Genomic DNA, 25780 nt, shown 5'->3' on the forward strand with positions numbered 1-25780 from the left:
GTTCTATACATCCACTCCAACAACCAACACCCAGAAAAGCAGCGTTTAACAGCAGACAAACAAGCCAACCACAACAATCTGATCAAGACTCTAGCAAGGAGAAAATTAGACCTCTACCAGCACTGGCAGAGCAATCGACTGTGTATAAACTGACAGTGACTCCACACTCACTAGCATACTCACTAGCCCTGGGTAATGAAACAACTGCAAGCAAACAACCAAGTTCAGAGAGCACCAAGGACCCCTCAATTCAAGCCTTAGCTACAAAGGTTGTGTTGGTATCTAGTAAAGGACCCCACACTTAAATAACTTATTTTGCCTATTGACAAAATGCAAAAAAGGGGGAGCTAAAATGTTTGGTCCACTTTAGGGAGTCTCAGGAAGCCACAAAATAAATGTTGGAAGGACATACATGGGCATAGATCCGTCCTCGATTCAAGCTGTCTGCAAACTCCACCTCATTAGAAACACGAGTTGCTAGCTGATAAGGTTCAGTTCTACGAGACCTGCAAACCTCTCATTTTGTTCATTAAAAAATTGGCTGGATGTGGATTCCCAGGAAACAGGGACACCATTACGATATTTCACCCCATCATTGTGGCATATTGTTCTAGCAAATACATAATTTCAAGCACAACAGCTAACCAATTAACATTGTTGGCAGTGGTGTCTTTGTGATTTGTAGCCCTGTAATAATGTTGAAATTAAAAAGGGAAAACCCAGCTTGCAAAGTGAATAGCATTTAGCTGCAAAGGCATCTGGGCAAGCATTCAGTTCAAGCCAAGATTGACAGGAGTCTCATTTAGATGATGGATGAGTCTTTCTTGCCAATACGGAGAACACTCTGACCCTGGTTTTGCTTCATTTAGGATCAAATTCTGCACTCCCTTACAGTACTTCCTCTCCATCAAAGATCTTTTACAGAATGACAAAACTGGAAGGGACCTTGGAGGTCTTCTAGTCCAACCCCCTCCTTGAGCAGGCTATAGGGTTCTATACCATTCAGATAAATGGCTGTCCAGTCTCTTCTTTAAAACCTCCAGGGATGGAGGACCTACAACTTCTGAAGACAAGCTGTTCCATTGGTTGATTATTCTCAAAATCCAGTTTTCAGAAGTAGTGAGGCTTCGCACCCATTCATTCATCAGTGTCCCACCAACATGGGTATTGCTGAAACTAAAATATTTTTTTTTTGTTTATAAAAGGCTTGATGGGAGTCATGGTGGCACAGTGGTTAGAACACAGTGTTGTAGGCTAAGTCACTTCTCACTGCCAGGAGTTCAATCCTGACCAGCTCAAGGTTGACTCAGCCTTCCATTCTTTCCGAGGTGGGTAAAATGAGGACCCAGACTGTTGCGGGGCCATAGACTGACTCTGTAAAACCGCTTAGAGAGGGCTGGAAAGCACCGTGGAGCGGTATGTAAGTTTTAAGTGCTATTGCTATGTTTAAATTGATATTAGTACTTGCTACATTACATTGGTTTCAACCCAACGTGTGTTTTCCCCCACTTCATATCTGATTAGAATTCTTCCCTCCGGTTCTTAACATAGTGGAAGCTGTCAGGAAAAGCTACATCTGGATGACTATGTCCCCATTCTGCTCAATGGGGGCTCAACCACTTCTGTCCTTGCAACTTGAAAGTGGGACAAATTAAGTAAAGGGTCTAGTGAGTCAAAGCATTGCCAAGCAGTGGCATCATCAAATGAAGATGATGTTATCCATTCATTCATGTCCGACTCATGGCAATTCTATGCTCTGCCTGTTGTCAGCTTTGATGCTGTCCAGCCACCATGTTCTTTGGTGGCCTGGTTTCCTTTTCCCACTATCTCATCAAATCAACCTTTGCAACCAAGTTATGGTACTTATGAACGTGTTAGAAATTGACTAGGAAGGACCATGCTCTTCTGTTTTTTCTACCTCCTCCTCCTTGTGCACCAAAACCCTAACTTTAAATTGCTACACATGTTTGTATCCCTCAAGGCAGCCAGCTAGGATACAACAATTAAGCTGAAATTACACATCTTTGGAAATGGTGGAGAATATTTCTAGCTCGTTTTCAGTTTCACTGTAGTCAATGCAGTAGACACCAAACGTTATGTAGTCATTTGCTTTTATTAATGGCATTAACTAATATCAAAACCCTCATTTGGATGGTATAATTATGTATTCCACAGCTCTGTAAGCCATTTTCGCTTTCCTTTTTTTTTTTTTTTACAAGTGCTTCAATATCTTTGGTCTTATTTAGTCCTCTTCGAAACTTATGCAATTTAGGGCATCTGCTATAATTCATAAGAAAAAATACCCTTAAAATAAAGAAGCTAAGCATTTAAAGCAATCCTGGATTTCCTTGACCTGTGAGTTCAACCATCAAGATTTATATTTCCTGATTATCTACTTAGCTTCTTTCATGGCTGAGTTTTAGGGCTGGGCTCCTACTTGTGAAGCATGGATGGAACCCAATAGAGAAAGGGACAATTTGAGGTGGGGGATTATCAATTATTCAACCCCATCTCCATGGATTTCCACCTCCAGTACATAGATAGGGAACTGAGAAAAAAGCAAAAAAAAACCATGTATTGATTATTCACACATTGTCTTCCCTGTGAGGTAGGACAAGTCTGTAGCACCTCAACTGCATTTGAGAGATTTAAGAGAATAACAGAGTTGGAAGGGACCTTGGAGGTCTTCTAGTCCTACCCCCTGCTCAAGAAGGAGACCCGAGACCATTTCAGACAGATGGTTGTCCAATCTCTTCTTGAAATCCTCCAGTGATGGAGCAACCACAAGTTCTGGAGGCAAGCTGTTCCCCTGTACTAATTTAAAAACTATCTCTCACTTAAAAACCATCTTGTTTAGCAACAGAAATTCTGGTCCCAGTTGTTATTGCAAGTTGAGGACTATCTGTAAACATCAACCCATTGCCACCATCTGGAGATCCTTGGTATTTTTGCAGCAAAAGTAGGCTAGACGTAATTATGGATAAAATCTTCTTTTGATATATGGGACAACCTATGTTTCATAAAATTTAACTGTCTCAGTAGTTTAGTGTTCTCTGTTTCACTTTTTCCTCTTTCAATTAATTCCTCACAAAGCCCACTTGGTGGAAACACACAATACATTGCCTCCCTGGGCATTTTAAGGTACTAACACTCTGGGTGTCTAGGTGTCATTTTTCACTTCGTGTGTTTGTGTTTCCCTTGACTCATACTTCATATCAGCAATGCAGATTCAGGATGTTGCTAAGCTAAAGCAAGCATGAGGTTTCTTATAAGGCAGGTCTGGTGCCTTTCCTGTGAATTGCATAATTTGCAACTGGTTTATCTGAATATCAGCTCCTCTGCTGATTTCCCTTGGGTTAGTCCAACCTAGTGCTACTCAATTGGCAATAGTGGGACATTCTTCTTAGGCATATATATTCTCATCATTCCTTTCAAATCAGCACTGAATCAGTATAAAATCAATTCAGCACTTTACCTCCTCAAGGCCTGTTTCACTATATCAATGACAGGGGGAGGGGGGAGAGAGAGAGTCATGGATACTTTGCTATTTGCTGCATTCATCTTTGAATTTTGGGGTGGAATACTCTCCTTGAGTATTCTTTGAAGGAGAGATCCTGAAGCTGAAATACTTTGGCCATCAAATGAGAAGAGTGGACTCCTTGGAGAAGACAGAAGGAGAAAGGAGAAGGGGCAGCAGAGAATGAGATGGTTAGATTGTGTCATCAACACAATGAACATGAATTTGGACAAACTCCAGGAGACAGTGGAGAACAGGGGAGGGGTGTCTGGCGTGCTGTGGTTGCAAAGAGTAAGACATGACTTGGCGACTGAACAACAATTCTCCTTGAGAGATGTCGTCAGACCTGCCACAGCTTGAAGCTCTAAATAAAAATGATCTTGGCTCCATTTGTTGAAAAAGGCATAGTTTTAGTAGAGATCAAGTGTACTCCAGCATTGCATAGCCAGAACTGAGACGTGTGCACAAAAATCCCTAAATTCTATTTTTCCACCCCATAACTGTCCCTCTTTGGCCCCCCTGCTGTAACCAATCAAGTCAACGCAAGATGTTTTCATAATGGTCAGTCCAAGCTCAGCCTGATATGCAGCACCCTCCTACCTCCAGCTGGATAACCTTGGGGCAGCATCATGAGATGATACAGTTTCTACTTTCAATTCCCAAGTCTCACCCTCCTCATCCCCCTCTCCACAGTCCATGGCAATCTGCCACTGGGTAACAGCAAAGCACAGCAAGGATAAGGCGATAGCTGACAGATATTTTAAATCTTTTTTATATTAATGGCAGGAGAGATGTGTCTACTCCAGAATGAATCTATCTATCTATCTATCTATCTATCTATCTATCTATCTATCTATCTATCTATCTATCTATCTATCCATCCATCCATCCATCCTCCCTCCCTCCCTCCTTACCTCTTTCTTTCTTTCTTTCTTTCTTTCTTTCTTTCTTTCTTTCTTTCTTTCTTTCTTTCTTTCTTTCTTTCTTTCTTTCTTTCTTTCTTTCCTACTTATTTATTTTTTACTTATATATATTGCAGAATATTCTTGGAGGCATTAATGCTTCTCCTTGTTATGATGTATCAAAGAACCAAACCTACAGATTATAAACTGAGCCTTTTCACATCCAATTCAGAAGCTCTCCATATCCATACCAGTTCAATCTTAGTTCTTTGTTGAACGAACATACAGTAAAATCTGGTAGGTTTTACCATGCACTTACAAAATCTTTAAGCTATTTCATGGACAATTCATAAGATACAGCATGGCTTAATAAAGAACAGCATTTTCTGAGAAGTCACAAAATGGAGAGAATGGCGTAAAGGTTCATTGATCTTCACGGTGGAGTCAATGAAGCAGCAAGTGCTTCTCCTTGGTATTGGTACCATCAGCAGAAATGTACATTTAATTGAATAAAATTATTTGAATTCTGCTGAAGTGGAGTATCTTCACAGTGCCAATGTTATAGGGATAATTCTGTAAAATATGTTTGACAACTTAGGGCATAAGGGGCTTAAAAGATTAGGACCAGAGCCGCACAAACCTTGATGAATGTTAGATGGCAAGGAGAGATTCATAAAACTCTTTGCTACCCTGTAGGGCTGGTCTTGAAGACAACCAAGTGGGAAGAACAGGTTCACCAGAGAGACAGGACTATTATGGGAACATATCTCAGTGGTTCAAGGCTATTTAATTATCTGTTAGATAAGAATAAACTTAACGACATGAAGGGAAAAAGTGTCAAAGGTGAAGGAATCAAGAACAACTTGAGGAGATACTTCAGTTTCTTCATTGCTGTTAAACTGTAGAAGAAATCTTGCCTCACCTGCATAACCTTTGACTATAATGTGCAAACTGCTGGGCTGGGGGGTGGGGGTGTTTCTACCTTGGCTCTCTTTTTTTTTTTTTGGTATACCCAAGTTTCCAAGCTTCTTTACCCTCCCCCTCTCCTGCAAATCTGGCCAACATTCCACCCCACAATATACAGTGTTGTTATTCCTGTTTTGAAGCATTGCATGTACTTCATATTGGAAAAATACTGGAAAAATGAATGATGAAAATGAAAGCAGTGCAATAAAATCATGCACTTGATCTTCATTAAAAGGCTGAGAAGGGATGCCATTCTGTTTCTGTCAGGTTCAAAACCATCCCGGAGAAGATCTATGCCAGGGGTGTCCAACCTTGGCAAATTTACGACCTGTAGACTTCAGCTTCCAAATTCCCCAGCCAGCCATGCTGGGAGTTGAAGTCCACAGTTCTTAAAGTTGCCAAGGTTGGACATCTCTGATCTAAGACCGATCTAAGACCTCAGAGTTAAGACCGATGGGACATAATCAATTCATTGCTCACTCAATCCGTTTCAAAAGATATTTCACGGTGTCATGGCATCAGCCAGGTACAGTCTATGCAGTGATAGGAAACCTATTCTTATGGTTGTTCTTTCATTTGTACATGTCACTGGATGTCATAGGTTGACTATGGAGAAAAACTTCCACAGCAAGGAAAGATGTGAATACTTTAGAACACACCTGGTGAAGTACAGTGACTTGATTAGCAATAGCAATAGCCCTTAGACTTATATATCACTTCCCAGTGCTTCCCAGCCTTCTCTAAGCAGTTTACAGAGTCAGGCTTTTGCCCCCTAACAATCTGAGTCCTCCTTTTACCAACCTTGGAAGGCTGAGTCAATCTTGAGCAGGTCAGAGTCGAACTGCTGGAATGAGCAGTGAGTTAACCCTGCAGTACTGCATTCTAACCACTGTGCCACCACGGCTCTAGATTAGGCATATATGTTAACAAGTACTCTAAAAACTGCTAATATCCATAAAATGGTGTCTTTACCATAACACGATTTTGGATTTTTTTAAAATAGAAGTTTCCTTGTGAAACCTAGACATCTAAAAAGACTTTAAAGATGATTGCATATTAAGTAAATAAGTAACCAAAAGCCCACTACAGGTTTGTAAAGACTGCATTGTGGATATGATGCATAGCAATGTAAAAATATAGGCACAGTTTTATATAAGCTCACAAAAAACAAAGCCAAATAAACCTCCTTTTTATAACATATCATTACACCTGCCTGACTCTAATAATCATTCCTTTTTTACTTCATTTGCTTTGCAGTTAAAAGAAGTGAAACTTTGTCATATCAAATGTGCTCTTAATTTATTAGTATCATCAAAAGAGAAAGGGAAAAAGAAGACCAGCTTAGCTTGTTTTACATCAGGTCAAAACAGGGGACAGAGCTGCTATCCAGCTCAAGAGTGGGGAACCCCTCTAAAATTTTGGGGGGTATAGTTACCTCTTTCCATGAACAAGTACTCATCACTTGGAATTCACACATCATTTATCCACTCTGTTATTGTTCCATGAAGTAGAAAAACAGAACTATGTGGAAGACAAAACACATCATCCTGGCAACTGTAAATTATAGAGAAATCTCTAAAGTGGTTCCAAGGATGGACTACAGTGCCAGCTGTCAGCTATGTGTGATTGTGTTTGCAGGATTATAAGAAGAACATCTGATAAAGATAAAGTTTTATAGATGGTGGGATCCACAATTCAATGGCTCTAGATTAGTGTTTTCTGAACCCAAAAGTACTACTCGTCTGACTCACATTTAAAAGGGGTATGCTTTCTTACCTGTTCCTTGAAATTTAAATTTTATTTAAAAAAACACACACACACACACACACACACACATTTTATAGGAGAAGAACAGGCATAGCTTATGGGTGGTGCTAAGAGAAGAATCAGTCCTTATATTCCCAGAAATGGTCTCGGTCAACGTCTCTTGAGTTCTGTTATCTAGTACCAGTTTAGTGTTGACCATTAGTTGACCAGAGTCTTCTATGTAGGCATGAGCTTAACTGGAACTTAATGTGTTGTTTTGATATTTTTGTGCCTGAAATTTCTAGATTTTTTTTAAATTTATGGAACTAAGAAAAAAGTGAACAACCCATTTAGTCCAAAGGCTCTGAACAAAGAAATAAATCAGTACACCAACACACTGGGAGGCAGATCAGTGCTGGAGTGTTCACAATGATTGTTTAACTTAACTGAAGTTTAATTGTATTGATGCTGCTTAATAAATTAAATACATTTATACTATAAACTTATTAGGATGGAGCTTAAACTTTTTTCATTCCATGTCAACCACAATATCCTCTGGGATCCTATCTTGCAATATTTTTGGCTACAGGCCCAGTGAAATGCACTTCAGAGGCCCTTGCATTTAAGAGCGGGCCAACAGTGATGGCACAAGGTGAACAGTTACGAGTAGTCATCTCATAGCTTTCAATAGCAAAAGGCAAAACAGGGATATCAACTCCCAACTTGAGAGACAGAATGTGTGTGGAAAGGAATGGGATAAGAATGAAACCGCGGTGCTCCACTGAAGGCATGAGAAAATTCATGAACCTTCTCATTCCCTCTCTCCAAGAAGACATAATTGTGTAGTCCTAAAACTTGGAAGGCTGAGGCATATAATTAGTTGCAAAGTAAATAGCAATTGGAGTAAAAGAAAGAGTATGAAGGTGAATTTTGGAAGGTTCATTTTTATTACAGTGCTGTAGGCATTCACTTTACATAGATGTGGCCTGCACATCCTGTTAAGGCAGAGTTGGTGAACAAAGGTTTGTTTATTTACTATTGTACTAGTCATAAACCATGACTTAAAACAATGGATGGGCTCACACTAAATACATCACATCAGTGCGGTACATGAACCACATCCACGGGACAGTCAGTTTGACTCACAATCCAGAGTAAGCAAGTATGCATATTTTCATTTGTGTCAATTGTCTCTTGGGTTCCAGGAAATTAATGAATACCTTTGGGTCTGAGTGTCACCTTACTCCCAAAATATATATTTTATATGTTTGATCTTGAAAAGGAATGCAAGAACTATGATTGTAACCTTCACCAAAGCAAACATTTTCAATTGTATTAAAATGAAATCCTTGGATGCTTATTTGAGTTTTGTCAATTTTCTACAGTAAGCTTCTCTGGGCTGTTCCCAGAAGCCAAGAGTCATGCTATGTATTACAAGCAAGCTCTTGACAACATTTCTGCTCTTGTGCCAGATAATAATTTATAGGAAATCAATCCAACACTCTTTTAAACCTCATCATCTAGTTAATCACAGTAATCTCACTCCCCTAATAATTTTGAGTAAAAGAAAACATTTCAATAATTATTTCCATACTTAAGAAAATAGGATCATCAATTAGCTCTCTTAGGACATCATGCAAACAGTGGCATAAAGGAGTATAGACTGTTGTGGGGTGGTGGTGGAAATAACATAAATACTATGTTGCATGTCCCTAAACAAGCTTTCTCAAACATCTCAGTAGCATGTCCTTCTGTAGTGACATTTCAGCTCTAGGCTAATTCTCCTTCCCTCTTCTGTGGTAACACCATGCTGCAATGCACAGGACGTGGAGATTGTAAGCATCTCCAGCAGAACAATTTACTCTGCTTCTAATTTTTGTTTGCAAATGAAAATATTCTGTAGTTCCTTGAAGACTTTATGCATGTGTAGTGTTTTTTCTAATGTTGGGGTGAGGAGAAGGAGAAGAAGAAGAGGAAAAGGAAGAAGAAGAAGAGTAGGGAAGAGGAAGAGAAAGAGAAAGAGGGAGAAAGAGGAGGATGGCAAACAGATTTAATAATAAATAAAAAATAAATAAGGAGGAGGAGGAGAAAACACTAACAAATATTAGTTTCACGTAACTTGTGAAATTGTGCCAGTGAAAAGTCTTTGAAAACATGGAATTTATTACAATGTTAAGCTGCAAATAAAAATAACAGCATGTAATTTCTCCTGTCCATTTTCTCTGCCAACTTGGTATGGGTTGCCATCGGTTGCCCTAGCAACTTTTATAAACAATATCTTCTCTGTACAGGGAATCATCACTTTTTGTGGAAACACGTTCCATAACTGAGTTGTGCTGGATATTAAATGGTATAAAATAGAAGTCTTGTACAAGTTGGCTTGTGTTTTCAGGGTCTTGCTATTGAATCCTTCCTAGCTGGGCTAAAACCATCTCACCCAAGGGATTAATTTACTAAAATGTACAGTTAATAAGCCCACAGTGACAAGGAGTATATTTAATCGGTTGATGGTAACTCACGATTGCTGTTATCCATGCTAGGGTAACATCAAGAGTGGACTATGGTAACATCTGGTTCAAAGACTTCCCTCTGAAATCAGTTTCCAAAACTGAAATTAGTTCAAATGCATCTCACACAGGGGTGAGGATGTTTCAGCAGAATCTCATCTGCCATCATCAGGCTTCTGGCAGATGAGATTCTGCTGAAATGTCGCTACTACTTTAAAAGCACAGCTACTATGACATGGGAAAATACCCGAGCAAAGCCGAATGCCATACATGTAAGTACCCGCAAAAACTTAAGAAAACAAATATATATATATATATATATATATATATATATATATATATATATGTATATGTATATGTATATGTATATGTATATGTATATGTATATGTATATGTATATATTTTCTGAGGTTCTCGCGGGTATTTGTATGTGGATCTTTGGTTGTTCAGGTTTTCTCCCGCGTAAGATTCGAAGTATCTAGGCAACGTTTCGATGAAGTCTCATTCATCATCTTCAGGCTTCTGTCTTTGGCTCTCACTCTGAGAAGCAAGAGCGAAGACAGAAGCCTGAAGATGATGAATGAGACTTCATCGAACGTTGCCTAGATACTCGAATCTTATGCGGAGAAAACCGAACAACCAAAGATCCATATATATATATATATATATATATATATGTGAGATCTTTAGTTGTTCGGGTTTTCTCCCGCGTAAGATTTGAAGTATCTAGGCAACGTTTCGATGAAGTCTCATTCATCATCTTCAGGCTTCTGTCTCCAGCTCTGTGCTTCTCAGAGTAATGGAGATTGCAGCTGCTTCCTCCTTTTAACTGCCAGTGGGGTGGAACTTGATTGGGTGGGGGCTTGGCTGTGTTCTGATTGGGTGGGGGTGTGTTCTCATTGGTAGGGGGTTTGGCTGTGTTCTGATTGGTTGGGGGGTTAGCCGTGTTCTGATTGGTTGGAGGCGTGTTCTGTTCAGGAGGGGGCTTGGTTGTGCCCCCACCCAATCAAGTTCCACCCCCACTGGCAGTTAAAAGGAGGAAGCAGCTGCAATCTCCATTACTCTGAGAAGCACAGAGCTGGAGACAGAAGCCTGAAGATGATGAATGAGACTTCATCGAAACGTTGCCTAGATACTTCAAATCTTACGCGGGAGAAAACCCGAACAACCAAAGATCTACATATAAATACCCGCGAGAACCTCAGAAAACAAATATATATATATATATATATATATGTATATGTATATGTATATGTATATGTATATGTATATGTATATGTATATGTGTATGTGTATGTGTATATGTATATGTATATGTATATGTATATGTATATATATATATATATATGTATATATATATATTTGGTTTGTCAATTGCTTACAAGATAATAGGTATAAGTAAAAACATAGTTATGAATACATGGATACATATAAGGAAAAAAAACCCGAAACAATAGAACAGGGATGGTAGGCAATTTGGTGCGCTTATGCATGCCCCCTACAGACCTCTTAGGAAAGGGTGAGGTCAATAGTAGACAGTCTAAGGTTAAAGTTTTTGGGGCTTGGGGAAGAAACCACAGAGTCAGGTAGAGTATTCCAGACATTGACCACTCTGTTGCTTAAGTCGTATTTCCAGCAATCAAATTTGATGCGATTAACCTTGAGTTTGTATCTATTGTTTGCTCTTGTGTTTTTATGGTTGAAGCTGAAGTATTCATTGACAGGTAGGACATGGCAATGTATGATTTTATATACTATACTTAGATCAGACTGAAGGCGGCATAATTCTAGGTTTTCTAGGTCTAGAATTTCAAGTCTGATGGCATAAGGTATTCTGCAATGAGTAGATGAGTGGAGAACTCTTCTTGTGAAATATTTCTTGATTTTTCTCAACTGTGTTAATATCAGATAGGTTATATGGGTTCCAGACTGATAAGCTGTATTCGAGTATTGGTCTAGCAAATGTTTTGTATGCTCTAGTTAGTTGTGTGATATTACCAGAGAAAAAGCTACGTAGGATTAGGTTAACAACTCTTAATGCTTTTCTGGCTATGTAGTTACAGTGGGCTCTAGCACTTAGATCATTAGAGATGAGTACTCCCAGGTTCTTGACAGAGTTTGGATCATCAACAAGATCTTGACTATTCAGCCTGTATTTTATTTTCTGATTTTTTTTTTTTTGCCAATATGTAAGACAGAGCATTTATTTGTTGAGATTTGAAGTTGCCATTTGTTTGACCATTCTGACACATAGTTGAGGTCTTTTTGAAGGGAAGCAGTATTGTCTGTGGTGTTTACATCATCAGCGAAGAGAATGCAGTTGCTCTTGATATGATCACAGAGGTCATTTATGTAGAGTATGAAAAGAGTTGGTCCTAGAACACTGCCTTGGGGGACACCACTGTTGACAGATACAGAATTTGATAGGATGCTCCCAATTTTGAGCATTTGTTGTCTATTTGACAGGAATACTTCTATCCAGTTATGCAGGTGTCCAGAGATACTGTAAGGTTTTAGTTTTAGGAGTAGTTTGTCGTGTACTACTGAATCAAAGGCTTTACAGAAGTCTATGTAGATTGCATCTATTGCTCTGCCCTGATTGAGTTGTGTAGTCCATATGTTTTTGCAGTGTAAGAGTTCCAGATTACCGGATGGATTTTTTCTGAAACCAAATTGTTTATGAGAGAGTAGGTTGTTTGTCTCTAAGTGGAGGATAATGGATTGGTTAATAATTGATTCCATGACTTTACAGGTGATGTAGCATAAAGAGATTGGTCTTTAATTTTCAACTACGCTGGGCTCTCCCTTTTTGAAGATGGGGATGACCGTGGCTTGTGACCATAATTTTGGCAATGTGCTGGTTTTGAAAGATTTGTTAAAGATTATGCTTAGATGTTTGGCTATGGCAGTGGATAGCTTTTTTAAAAAGTAGGCACATATTTCGTCCGGTCTAATAGATAGAGATGGTTTTAGATTGTGTAGTGCTTTTACAACATTTTCTTCTGTAAAATCAATATGTATTAGATCATTGTAGTTGTCTGTGGTTCGACTAGGAAATACTGGGCATGATCTATTGCTGTTCACAAATACTGAGCCAAAGAATGTGTTAAAGAGGTTGGCTTTAATGATGTCGTCGTTGCAGTCTTTACCATTAGGTCCCTTCAGGGATGGGATGGAGCTTGAGTCTTTTAGTTTGTTGTTTACAAAATTTGTACAAAGCATGGATGGAATTAGTGTGTAGAAGTTTTTCCTCTTGTTTAATGTGGTAATTGGTGCATTCAGTCTTTATCTGGTGGCATAAATTTTTGTATCGGCTTTTGAAGTTGGCAATGTGAGCAAATTTGTTTTTCCGCCAAAGTGATTTCTTGTTGGATTGAAGTTTCCTTATTGTTATGGGCAATTTGTTTTTTTTCTGGTTTTGGAAGTTGTTATTTGTACATATAGTTTGATGACTCTTTTGACTTCAAGTAAAAATATGTTGTAATGGTCTTCTACAGTATTGCACCCAGTGAATAGAAATTGCCAATCAAGGGGTGAGAGATTGTCATTTATAAGATCATAGTTGCCTTTTTTGAAGTTATAATTGGGGATTCCATCATTGTGATGATTTTTGTGTGGACCTATGTTGAGACAAAATTCAATCATGTTGTGGTCACTGTTGGAAAAGGGTTCTTTAATTCGTATTCCATAAATTGAATTCAAACCATTGCAGAAGATGAGATCGAGGCAGTTGTTAAGTCTAGTGTTGTTGGTTACTAGTTGTTCTAGTCCCAGATTTGTTATTGCATTGTAGAAAGTTGCATGTGTGGGTTCAGTTGTTAAAGGTCCAGTTAATATGAGGTAGATTGAAATCACCAAGAAAGATAAAAGCATGTGGGCAGGATGCTGCCCATGTTAGTACTGTATTTAGCTTGTTTGCATGTTTGATGTCATCATCAGGGGCTCTGTAACATTGTAAGAACTGAAATATGATATTTAAGGAGAGTTCACAGATGATGGTATCAGGAATAGCAAGCTCCTGGGTAACGGATGTTTTTTAGGTGTAGGGACTTTTTATAGAACATAGCAATACCACCTCCTCTACGGATTTCATGATCTGATCGGTAAACATGATAGTCTATTACTGTGGTAATGGAGTCAGGGAGAGATGCGTTGAGCCATGTTTCATAGACAAATACAATGTTGAATTTAGCCATATTTAGTAAAAGGAGAAATTCAGGTATTTTATTTACAAGGCTTCTTGCATTGAGTAGCTTGCATTTAAGGCCAGTTGTGGTTAGAATAGAGGTAGTTAGGGGAGTGCGTGCCTAGTTTTGAGCGATGTTATATTGGATGGGGTGAGGTTGGATTCAGAGTTGTGGGTTGTGTGACTTTCTTTTGATGCAATCAGCACTGTAGTTAATGTATAGGTCCTTTTCTCCATTGTCTAGACAGTTTTTGAGTTCTGTGCGGAGTTCACGGGAGCGGATTCTTTGCAGTCTGAATAAGTCTGGTCTTGAGTGAAGTTTTTTATGGGTGGGATTGGATTTTGCTATGGCGTTTGTTGTATGAATGAGTATATGTTTGCTGGACTCATTTTTGCATACAACTCTGCAAAATCTTGGGGCCACAGAGCCATCATTGTATTTGTACTCAGGGCCATCTCTGTTTATTTCAATGATATCTTCAGGAGAGATGTTTGTTGTATTTGAGTTGCTTATGATATCTTTCCTCTTGGTGCTCTGTGAAGATGTTGTGCTTCTCCTGGTGTGGTGTGAGTACCTCCTGGGAAAATAAGTTACACTCTGAGTTGCTTTGAAAACCATAACCCTGCACTGTCCTATTATTTAAGTCCATCAGCCATAAACCTACTTCCCATTTAGCTTTGAGGAGTTGTTCTGAGGGGGAAAGAGCCCAGGATCAATTAATGAGGGCACAATAGGTCCTACTATTAGTAGACTCATTCCCAACTCACTAGCTTACTAGAGTTGTGACTGTCCCAACATCCTTGTGATGAATAGTGATTGGGATAACAAGAACTGATAGCCAGACAAAAACAGCCAGGTTCCTGCAAAATGATTGCATTGGCTTGAAATAGGAATCACGAAGAAAAAAACTAGGATTCATCAGGATTGTTAATAATCCATCCCTATTTTTTTTTTAATTTAAAAGATCTGATGTTGAGGAGGGTGGGAGAACTCTGTAGGAAGACATGTGACTTGACAAAGAGAATAGAGTCCAGAAACTGCTGGAGAAGAAAGTCAGAGTAATCTTGTTTTGATATTGTTGTTGTAACAGGAATAGTGCTCGTTCAAAGGAAAATGGCTTCCCCTTTTCCCTCACTTTGCTTACTCATGAGGAATTCCTTTCTGGCTACCAATGAGGGGAAATACTTAATTTTTAATATACCTGTGCAATAAATTTAGATTGCTTCCTTAATAAAAAGTTCTATCTCCCTTCTCAAATGCTCTCTTCAGGAGATGCTTTTTGAACAGCACATGGGATCATTGCTTTAAGATTGACTGCATTGAAATGAAATGAAATGAAAATGAAATGAAATGTTTAGTTACAAAAATGTGTCATATTTTTCTCTGCTTGAAATGAATGAAGATATCTGAGATCCCTGGCTTTCCATACTTAGCATTTTTACAATGAAGGGGATTAATTTGTACAATAAAATTATAGGTAGGTGTTAGACTAGAACTGGGAATACAAATCTTTAGATCTGACTCAGGCAGTAAATTCTTTAAAATGTTTTTATATGCGACACTGGAAGAGAAGAGCCTCTGTCCCAAGTCAGAAGGAGTGGAAAGAGTCCCCTTGTTGCGATTGTGGGGCTGACATGCAAAACTCTTAAACATATTGTGCAAGATTGCCCAGGATGTGGGCCACCTGGTTCCTTAGGAGATCTGCAGGAAGCGAAGCCAGAGGAGATCTCCTGGAGAGCTGAATTGGGCCTTCTGTTAGGAGGCCACTGCCGTGCCCCAGTAGAAGCTTTGGATATAATCACGTGGGTTGTTGTGTGCATATGTTTTACTTCTCTTCCATCATGTTTCTCTTGCGCTAAATGAATAAGGATTTGAGGCTGATTACTTTTACTTAGACTAACGACAGAACAGGGATCAAAGAGAAGGAAGTGTAAGATGCAAAAATGAATATGTATGTCACTATTTTCCAGCTTTAAATATCACCTTAAGCTACTTCCCTTGGACAGTATGAATTTAATTTTTTAAAATAGTCAATGTCCGGTGCTTTTTCCCTCATAGAATTTCAGAATGGGTGGTCTGGAAACACTCATACGTTCCTCTTGCAAGCAGCCAACTTGATTCCTTTTCAGTTAATTTAATTTTAAGTGTAACAGAACACACAATCAGGCTTGTTGGTATATAGAGATGGAACCTGGGCTCCCTAATTTGCAGTAAATTCTAGCCTGACACCAAAGAAATAATTATCGACACCAGGAAGCTATTTATTGCTTGACGATATAGTGGTGAGCACTAATTCAGATGACTTCTTAAAAGGAACAGATAAATCAATGGTGTGTGTATAGGCCTATCAATAGCTCTTACTCATGTCAGGTCAAACTTGCCATAAAATGTCAACCTGTATTCTCTGGTCTTTATAGTCTGCTCCATTTCAAGGGTTCATTCAGCTCGAGTCCTACCTCAAATTCTGTTTTCCCTTCAAGTTTTCTGAACAGGACTGGGGAGGAAAGATGGAAGCTCTCCCTGCTCTTAAAATGCTTCTTAAATACCATCTGTGATGATAGCAATGACCATAACATCACAGATGGTGGGACATCTGAATACCATTTGTTCACTGGGGCCTGGTGGCACAGAGGTTAAAAGTGCAGTATTGCAGACTAACTCTGCCCACATTTTGAAGTTCGATCCTGAAGGGGCTCAAGGTTGACTCAGCCTTCCAGCCTTCCAAGGCTGGCAAAATAAGATTGTTGGGGGCAAAAATGCAAATAATGCTTCTATGTTGTAAACTACCCAGAGAATGCTATGGGGCAGTAGTGGGATTTAAAAAATTTTACTACTCTGGGCATGACTTGGTGGGGATGGCTTTGTGGGCGTGGCAGGGGAAGGATACTGCAAAATCTACCTTCCCTTCCCTCCCCACCCCACTAACCTGCTTTCCAGCTCCATTCTCCTGTGCAGGGCAACTAAAGAAGACCCAGCTGATCAGCTGGGACTCAGTGGGAGGCAGAGAATAGATGGGGTTGGCAGGGCCAATCAGAGGTGGGATTTGCCGATTCTTCAAACTAATAAAAAATTCTGCTCCCAGTTCTCTAGAACTGGCCAGAAACTGCTGAATATCATCTCTTCACTTTGGCTTTATGTGTTTTGTTTTCAATTTTGCTGGTCATTGACCAAATAAATATTATTGATCAATTGAGTGATCAATATGTTGGGTTTTCTGTATGCCCATTACAGTGATCTTTCTGTTTGAAAACCATCGATCGGTAAATCATTAGGATAATCATGGCACCAATCGGATCGATTCTGTCACAGATTTTTATGAAAAACTAGAAAGAGATAATAATCATGTCTTTGCCACGCATAAGAGTTTCATATAGCAATAACATTTAGACTTATATACCACTTCACAGTGCTTTTACAGCCCTCTCTAAGTGGTTTATAGAGACAGTGTATTGCCCCCAACAATCTGGATCTTCATTTTACCAAACTAGGAAGGACGGAAGGCTGAGTCAACTTTCAGGATTGAACTGCTGGCAGTGGGTAGAGTCAGCCTGCAAAACTGCCTTATAACCACTGTACCACCATGGCTCATATAAGCCACAATATGCTCACAGGTTTCACTTGTCACAATACACCAACCAAGTCCTCGTTTGCTTCTGCCAGCATTCTTCCAGTGTTACTCTGATCTAAAAGAGCTTAATTTAGCTTGACATTTCATTTTAAGCCAAAAAATCAGTAGCAGCTGTATTCCTAGGCTGCCTTCAACTTTGTTTCCTATATGCAAAGTTTCTTCTCTGACTCACGTCTGAACAGGAGAGCTAATGCTATAGGAGCAAAACCAAGACTCCACATTCAGACACAATTAAGCAAACAAACAAAACAGCAACAACACCCATTTGTTCCTTGTTAAGGGTTCAGATAATCTCTAAGATTTATCCAGGACTACCCATGTGGCAAAAATCAATCATCAGGTGACAGCAAGGAGTTAGAACTTTCTTTATCAGCTTGCTGCCATTTAGCAAATGTGGAATCTATCAAGAAAGATTGTTCAAGCACAGGAATTCACCTCAAGAATCATTATACAACTTTTGATCCCTGCTTTGTGGGATCGGTCAGCAGTTGATGTTCTCCTACAGTTAGAGGATTTATCTGTGTTTTTTTCATGAGATAAATGTCATGGTTAGTATTGTGTTGTTTCATTAGCATCTCTGTCTCTCTGTCTCTGTCTCTGTCTGTTTGTCTGTCTCTCTCTCTCTCTCTCTCTCTCTCTCTCTCTCTCTCTCAGACACACACACATCTTTCTGTCTGTCTGCCTGTCCATCTGTCCATCCTATCCTGTCCTATCCTGTCCTGTCCTGTCCTATCCTATCCTATCCTATCCTATCCTATCCTATCCTATCCTATCCTATCCTATCCTATCCTGTCCTATCATTACCTATTATCCATCCATCCATCCACCTACACATGCTTTTAGTAGTTCAGTTCAATACATAAAGATATTAAGAGTGAAGCAAAACAGAAACTATAAATGATTGTGTTTGTGTGTAAGTACACAATAGCCCGGAGATACCTTGATGGAGTATTTGTTCCATTGTCATTACTTTTTGGAGTGACATATGCCATCCTTCATTCAGCACTTCTATTTGGAAGCAAACATAAAATCTGTTGGCAACACAGGTTCTATCCTTCACATGTTCTTACATGGCTGTTTTTACCGGGACATGAAAAGAAATTTTATTTTTTCCCTAGTTATCATGTGATCCAGGCAGTAAGATGAATGTTATGTTACACTTCTTTTATCAGATAAGAAAATTCTTATTGTGAATGATGTTGGCAAAGTTTTGTACAGCAACTGTGGATATCAGCAAACAACTGATTACTGGATTCCATAAATAATTCTCTGGGCCTCTTTCATTAGTTTTCACTTATTTGGTATTCATCACATGATTTTTCATTTTATGGCTTGCTTCTAATTTCTGATCCCACTTAAATACATCTCCTTCCTTCCTTCCCTCCCCCCTTCCTTTTTCTCAAATGTTTTGTTTGAGCAGTAGTTTCAAATTCATCTTAAGTTAGAAAGCTACTAAGGTGAAGAGAAGAATCAAGGGGTGTACAAAAGAAGCAGGCTCAGATCTCCAGACTCTTGTGAATCTCATCAAGAACCTTTTACAGAGGTGGAGATCTCTCATCATAATAATCTCACTGTTGTGAGGATAAGATGATTTGACAGCAATGTGCTACCAAATGTGTTTTTGATGTTATTTTTACACAGTGGGAGTCATTCATGTAAGCAGCACTTTAAACCCATCAAAAGTTTATTGCACTATTTAAATGAGCCAGTTGAAACACCTGAGATTTTCTATGCGCGCATGCACACACACACACACTATTCTATTCTAAAATATTCTATTTTTAAGTGGAGAGATGGCAGAATATGAGGGCCATCGAGTAGGCATGGAGAAGAAACACAACATTAAACTCCATAGGAGTAAAATGCCACAACTAATTGAAACCACCTCCAACATAAATGCCCCATAAATGCTGATGTTGTAGTTTATCTCTCCATGCTCAAAACACAACCATAAAAAATAAAGGATGTTTCAAAAAGTTGTTTCTAAAGAGAACTATACATTTGGAAAAGGTATATATGAAATCATTGCTTTGAAAGTAGCTGCAATTTAATACTTGTTTTTAGTATTGAGACCTTGTCAATTATGTTTCCATTAACTTGTTTTAACTGTGTAATTTATTATTTTAATTAGGGTTATTAAGTGCATAATATTTGTTATAGTTAATATTTCAGTTATATTATATTAATATTTCACTGATATCTATAATAGCATCTATTTATTTGTTTGTTTATTAAATTTATATGTGGCCCATCTCACTCCACAAATTAACTGTAAATATTAGATAGATAGATAGATAGATAGATATAGAAATAGATGATTGATGATGATTGATATAGAGATAGATGATTGATGAGATAAGTAGAAAATAAATAGATGACAGATGACTGATAGATGATATAGATGATATAGATGACAGATACATAGGATGAATATATGATAGATGATTGATAGATGATAAATGATAGACACACACACACACATACATACATATAGATAGGTAGAGAGAGAGAGAGAGAGAGAGAGAGAGAGAGAGAGATGATAGATGACAGATGAAACATGACTGTTAAATACATAGTTATGGATGGATGGATAGATGATAGATACATACATAGATAGATGCATAGATAGATAATGTGTGTATGCATGCACTGGTCAATTTTTTTAAATAATATACAGCATTTTTAAAAGGTTTAATATTCCTGTTTGGGCTAACAGGAACGTGTGCTCAGCTCTGCATGGGAAAGATAGGTACACATTATTATTTTTTGTATATTTATCTGACCAAATTCTTTCTGAAAATCTGAAGAACAAAGAGAACACAAAAGTTCATGACCCACCAGAACTTTTTCATAGTTATTTTAAGACAGGATGTTTATCGGCCCTTCTGTGACAAAACATCGCCATCAGTTTTTAAATATGCATGCTATTTCGGTGACTGCAGCCATAATGTAATTTTGTTATTTGTTAGAAAGAGGTCATTAGAGCACTTCCAAAAGGCTGACTCTTTCAAACAGCTGTTTTCAGAATTGAAACCTGAAAATAACTAATGTCATTTAAGACAATATAAAGTAGCTTTTCTGAGAACTGTTTATATCTTAATGGACCGTTCAGGACACTTTTGTAGTAATCCCAAAATGACCTCTATTACTTGGGTTTATTTCCTTGGTCTTCAAGAGTGACGGCTGCTTAAATGTTCAACTTTCTTGCTTTAAGGCCAGTAAATAGGTTCTGACAAGTTCTTGGAGCTTGTTATATTATATTATAGGTCCTCTAATTTTAGCTTGCCCATCTGGGCAAAAGAGGACATGGCCTTATTAAGCACAGCAATCACAAGACTGGCAATAAGATGCTGTCATAGATTTATACTTACACAAAGAAGGAACCAGGAAGTTCTAAGAAAACTCTTGGCTTTCCACAAAGGGGCCAAAACTGGCTGTGTAGCTTGGCATTGGGAGCGGGAACATAGGGGCCCACACAGCCACAAGACTGCCTGGCCCAGTGAGTACTGTGATTCCTCCCCCGCTGCCTCTATTAACAATTCCTATTTGCCCCATCTCTCTCTCTCTCTCTCTGAAAATTTATAAAATTGTTTTACAATTTTACTTTTTAAAAATTCTAAATTATCCAGTTTTTAATGTTTGATTATATTGATTAAAATATGCACCACTTAGAGCTCTTCTATGAGGTAGATGGGTGGTGAAGAAGAGTGAGAAAGAAAGAAAGAAAGAAAGAAAGAAAGAAAGAAAGAAAGAAAGAAAGAAAGAAAGAAAGAAAGAAAGAAAGAAAGAAAGAAAGAAAGAAAGAAAGAAGGAGGGAGGGAGGAAGCAAAAAGGAAAGGAGAAGGGGGAAGTGGAAAGGGAGGAAGAGAAGGAAGGAAGGAATTCACCACCTTAACTTTCTTCAGCATAAGAAAAAGGGAAAGAGACACTCTGCCCATCTTTTAAAGATTTAATTATATGTACATCAATAAATTTAGAGTGCTGGTATTTCTAGCAGTGTCTTTTTCCTAACCTGGTCTATTTTTAATAGAAGATTAAATACTAGAAGATTGCAGACAAAATCTCACATAATAATGTTTGTTATACATATTTGAGGGAAGCCTGGGTAACAATAGGTGATATTTTTTTTATCACAAACTTTTTCTCGAATGCCTTTGTATGTCCCAAAGCTGTCAAAGGAAACCATGCTGAACTGAGAATTTGGGGCTTTATAATTCTTTGACACCTGGAAGGAATGGAAAAGAGGAAAGCTTCAAGTGAAGATGTTTTTCCTGAGCTTGTCCTGAATCTGTCCTTTAATAAATCCCATAATACTCTTTGAGGTCTGTGTACAATATTTCACTTGATGTCTGCCCATTTTTTTTTTTTTTACTGTGAGCACACATTAAAAATGAAATTCTATTGCCTGCTCTCAAGAGAAAGTGTATATCTACCCAAACGCATACACAACACACATATACATTCATAAACACACACACACACAAATGTATGTATGTATGTATGTATGTATGTATCACTGTCCATTTTGAAATACGTAGTGGAAAGAAGTAACCTGAGAGAGTTCATAAGAGGTTGATGCTCTTATGGAGCAAAACTGTGACTGAATCTGGATATTCTGCTTTGGATACCGCAGAGCCCCCTCCCAGAAGATAACAAGGAAAATTAATGAACTAATGAATTATTTAATTGGCCACTCATCTTATCACAGGGTAACTCTGAGTGGCTTACTCTTACATAAAAGCTAAAACGTAAAACGTTAAAATCCAGCATTAATACTAAAAATGCACACGGGGGAGGGCAGGGGCATGTGGCGGGGAGGTAGGATCAGTTATTACTGAATCAACTCCCTCCAATGCTCTGATCCCCTACTGGGGTCCCAAGCCAACTGGCACAGCCAAGTCTTCAGGCCGTTCTGAAAAGTTGGGAGTGTTGGGCCAACCTCAGATTGGGGGTGGGTGGGGGCGAGAGGTTCCAGAGGGCTGGGGCCACAGCAGAGAAGGCCCTGCTCCTGGACTCCACCAGCTGGAATAATCGGGCTGACAGGACCTTCAGCAGGTCCCCTCCTCTGCCAGCAAAAGAGGGGGAGGTGGTCCCTGAAGTAACCTGAACCCATAGACCATGAACTAGATCTGAAGGGTGGGCTCCAGTGCAGGTTACCTACCAAAAGGAATCTTCTAAACCTTTAGAGCAATCAAGTGAAACTTTGATATTTTGAATGCTTGGATCATCCTATGCATGGTGACACCAGAACTGAATAAGTCTAATGTTGCTTCTGCATCAAGATTACTGCTTTCTTACATGGATCTACCTTGAGGAAAAGATACTTTTATTCGACATTTATGTGTGCAGTCAGACATAAGTTTCATTCTAAAAAAAAAACAAACACAATGGAAAAGCAGGCTCATGTGTCACCTTGTTTGACAATAATTATTAATGTTAATGATTAGACTAGAGGAAAACCATGCCAAACTAAAAAGCAACAGCCGGAATAACAATGTAATAAAATAATCAGATGTTCTTTATCGTTGTTGTCCCAATAATCCTTGCAAACAGAGCAAAGGGCAGTGTTAAAAATAAACCGCAAAGAACATGAAACAGTTATTTGCAAAAGAAAAAGCTCTGACATTCAAGCAATATATAGAATTTATAGAATCTCACAGCAAGGATAAATTGAGGCTGATCTGCAACACATCACACAGACAAGGATGTACATATGGGTGTGTGTAAGAGAGAGAGATGATGAAAGCACAAGGTTCCTGGGGAACTGTTACAATAGGAAGAATGGTGACAACAGAATATTTTTCAGCTTCATTTGACATATGACAAGTTGCCTATGATCTATGAATAACTGAAATAAGTTTTTAAAAAATCCCAGAGGAGCCTATAGGCAAACACTTTGATAGGTCCCTAACTTTGATAGGTCCCTAAGGTGCTTTTTTCAAAAGGCAACAGGACTTTCTTTGTTTTTCCTTGAAGATGTTCATATCCAAGAAGCTTCTTCTCATCCAAGAAGTCTAATTCTCCAGAAGTGAAATGTCTTCAAAGAAAAATAGAAAGTCCAGTTGCCTCTTGAAAAACCACCTTTGGGACAACTCTGACCTGGATGGCTGAAGACTCTCCATTATCAAGCCAAATCAAATCTGTATTTCATTGGTCTGAACTTTCCATGTTGGGGAGCAATCACCACAAAGGCGCTTTTCAAATAAACTACAAACCCAATGCAAATGTTAACATTCAACAATGGTGGAATCCCCTCAGTGAAGTCACAGCCCCAGTTTTGAGCATCACCTAGAGTATGTGGATTCTTCTTCTGCAAATGCAATTTTCATTTTTATGTTAGAAAACTGATTTTTTTTGGGGGGGGGGGTGGTGTCACTGAATCCTAAACTATAATTAATCAGTGACCCATTTCAAAAAATATTTTAGCGATGTATGAAGATTCTATCTTTGATGTTTCAAAGAGTTGGCCCTTGATTTTCTTTTAAAGAGGATTTTCTTGACTGTAAATTGTACTTCATATTTAGACCCTTATTTAAAAACTAAAAAAATAACGGGCCACCCAGGAGAAACAATCTTACATTTCATGGAACAAGCCTGCACATCACCAGTAAGATTTCCAAGGGGACATATCAGATTGGGGTTAACTGCAGGGTGGATGATTTATTGCAAAATTTGGTTCTCTATGCGCCTATTTGCATTTTTGAATTAGCTTTACCTATTTGATACAATCAATGGACTTAATCGAGTTTTCTTCCTCTTTCAAAGGGACATAAATATTCACACGGGACTCAACTTTTGCCATCAATTCGGCATATGATTCAGAGGAATGTCCCTCTTGTAACTCTTTTATTTTTATTTATTCTGTTTTCTTTGAACCTACTTGAATTTTTGAATCAGTTCTGTATGTCTGATACAATCCATTTGACTTAATCAATCAAGGTCTCTTCTTCTTTTAAAGGGACATGTAACTTGACTTTTTGCCATCAATTCAGTGTATACAATGACTCGGAAGAATGTCCCTCTTGCAGCTCTTTTTCCTCCCTGGAAGCATAATTTAGAGGAGGAAGGAAGAAGAGCCTGCTCAGATTATGACCAAACCCTTTGGAAGGACTTAAGGGTGAGATGCAATGGAACCTGGACATTCAGAGAAAGGCCACGTTGTCCTGGCAAACATCACCTCTGGCAAGCAATAAAGACAGAAGAAGGGACGGGGGAGAAAAGAAAGGAAGACATACTTGGATCTGACAAGATGGAGTCGGTTTTCGGCAAAAATTGGTCACAGCGGACTCCTTGGTAGCCTTCTTTGCACCTGAAGAAAATGGAAGAAATGACAAACATACGCAGGCGGTAATAACAAGCTACAATTTCAAAGCATCATTTGAATGGAAATCTTGTTCATAATGCACACAATGTTCATTATTGCTCATAATGTTCACCCACAATCTCCAGAAGTCACAGGTGCTTCAACCCTGGAGGTTTTTAAGAAGAAATTGGACAACCATTTCTCTGAAATGGGATGGCGTTTCCTCCTTCAGCAGGAGGTTGGACAAAAGGCCTCCAAGCTCTCTTCCAGCTCTTGTTATCCTCTTGTTGTGTTATGTGTCAAGGGAGTCCACCCATTCATAGCTAACTGGGGACTCAAGGACAGTGTCAGCCTTGGGAGCCATATTTCATTTGGAAGCTTTGAGGCTACCACATTTAGTGCCTGGGAATTTGGGAGTGGGGATTTCTTAGTGAGTAGATGATTAGACTCAACAACATTCTTTCTCAGAGAGTCAAGGACATGTTGCCCTGCACCTGGAGGGTAGTGTCTGGAGGAAGGTCTCCAGTTGGGACGAAGATCTGATTGGGCCATGATATGATGGGTGCAGGGGATGGATCTTTGAATTTCTCTTGGGGAAGGGAAAACCTGGAACTCTCAGATTCAAGTTTTTCCAGATGTGTCAATATGACTTCTCTAATAAATTCTTACTTGGATTAACTTTGTCTCTGAGTGCTGAGTGAGTATGGGGAGTTTCGTTGGAACACTGACATGCAGCTATTTCCCAATGTTCTATTCCACTAACAGTTTCAGGTGAACCAAATGCATTCTTCGAGGGTGCAGACAGTTCAAGTTATTATTATTTGGCTACTTTAATTATATATGGGACCTACACCTAGTTTTACTCATGTGACCAACAATATAGGGCTTCATTCAGTGGAGTGGATAGATAGGTGGGTTTGGCCTGCAGAAGGGCCCCCATACAATCAGTTGGAAGAAGTGTGGAAGTGGTTCTTGGGCTAGTGAGCATGCCTTCGAAAAGCAGCCGTGTACCGCTCCTAACAAC

At 38.8% G+C, this 25780-nt stretch overlaps 1 protein-coding gene across 2 annotated transcripts in view; it reads right to left on the reverse strand.

Moving 5' to 3' along the window:
• The window catches only part of NRG3 (neuregulin 3), a 408983-nt gene that overhangs the window by 74265 nt on the left and 308938 nt on the right, over positions 1 to 25780 (reverse strand). For both annotated transcript variants that reach the window (XM_087932151.1, XM_087932150.1), the window contains exon 3: positions 24689 to 24762. In XM_087932151.1, coding sequence (XP_087788277.1) covers positions 24689 to 24762 — 74 coding nt within the window. The remainder of the gene's footprint in view (positions 1 to 24688; positions 24763 to 25780) is intronic.

The sequence above is a fragment of the Pseudonaja textilis genome, chromosome 4 (assembly GCF_049901715.1).
Source record: "Pseudonaja textilis isolate UNSWEBS1 chromosome 4, rPseTex1.2, whole genome shotgun sequence".
Taxonomy (NCBI): domain Eukaryota; kingdom Metazoa; phylum Chordata; class Lepidosauria; order Squamata; family Elapidae; genus Pseudonaja; species Pseudonaja textilis.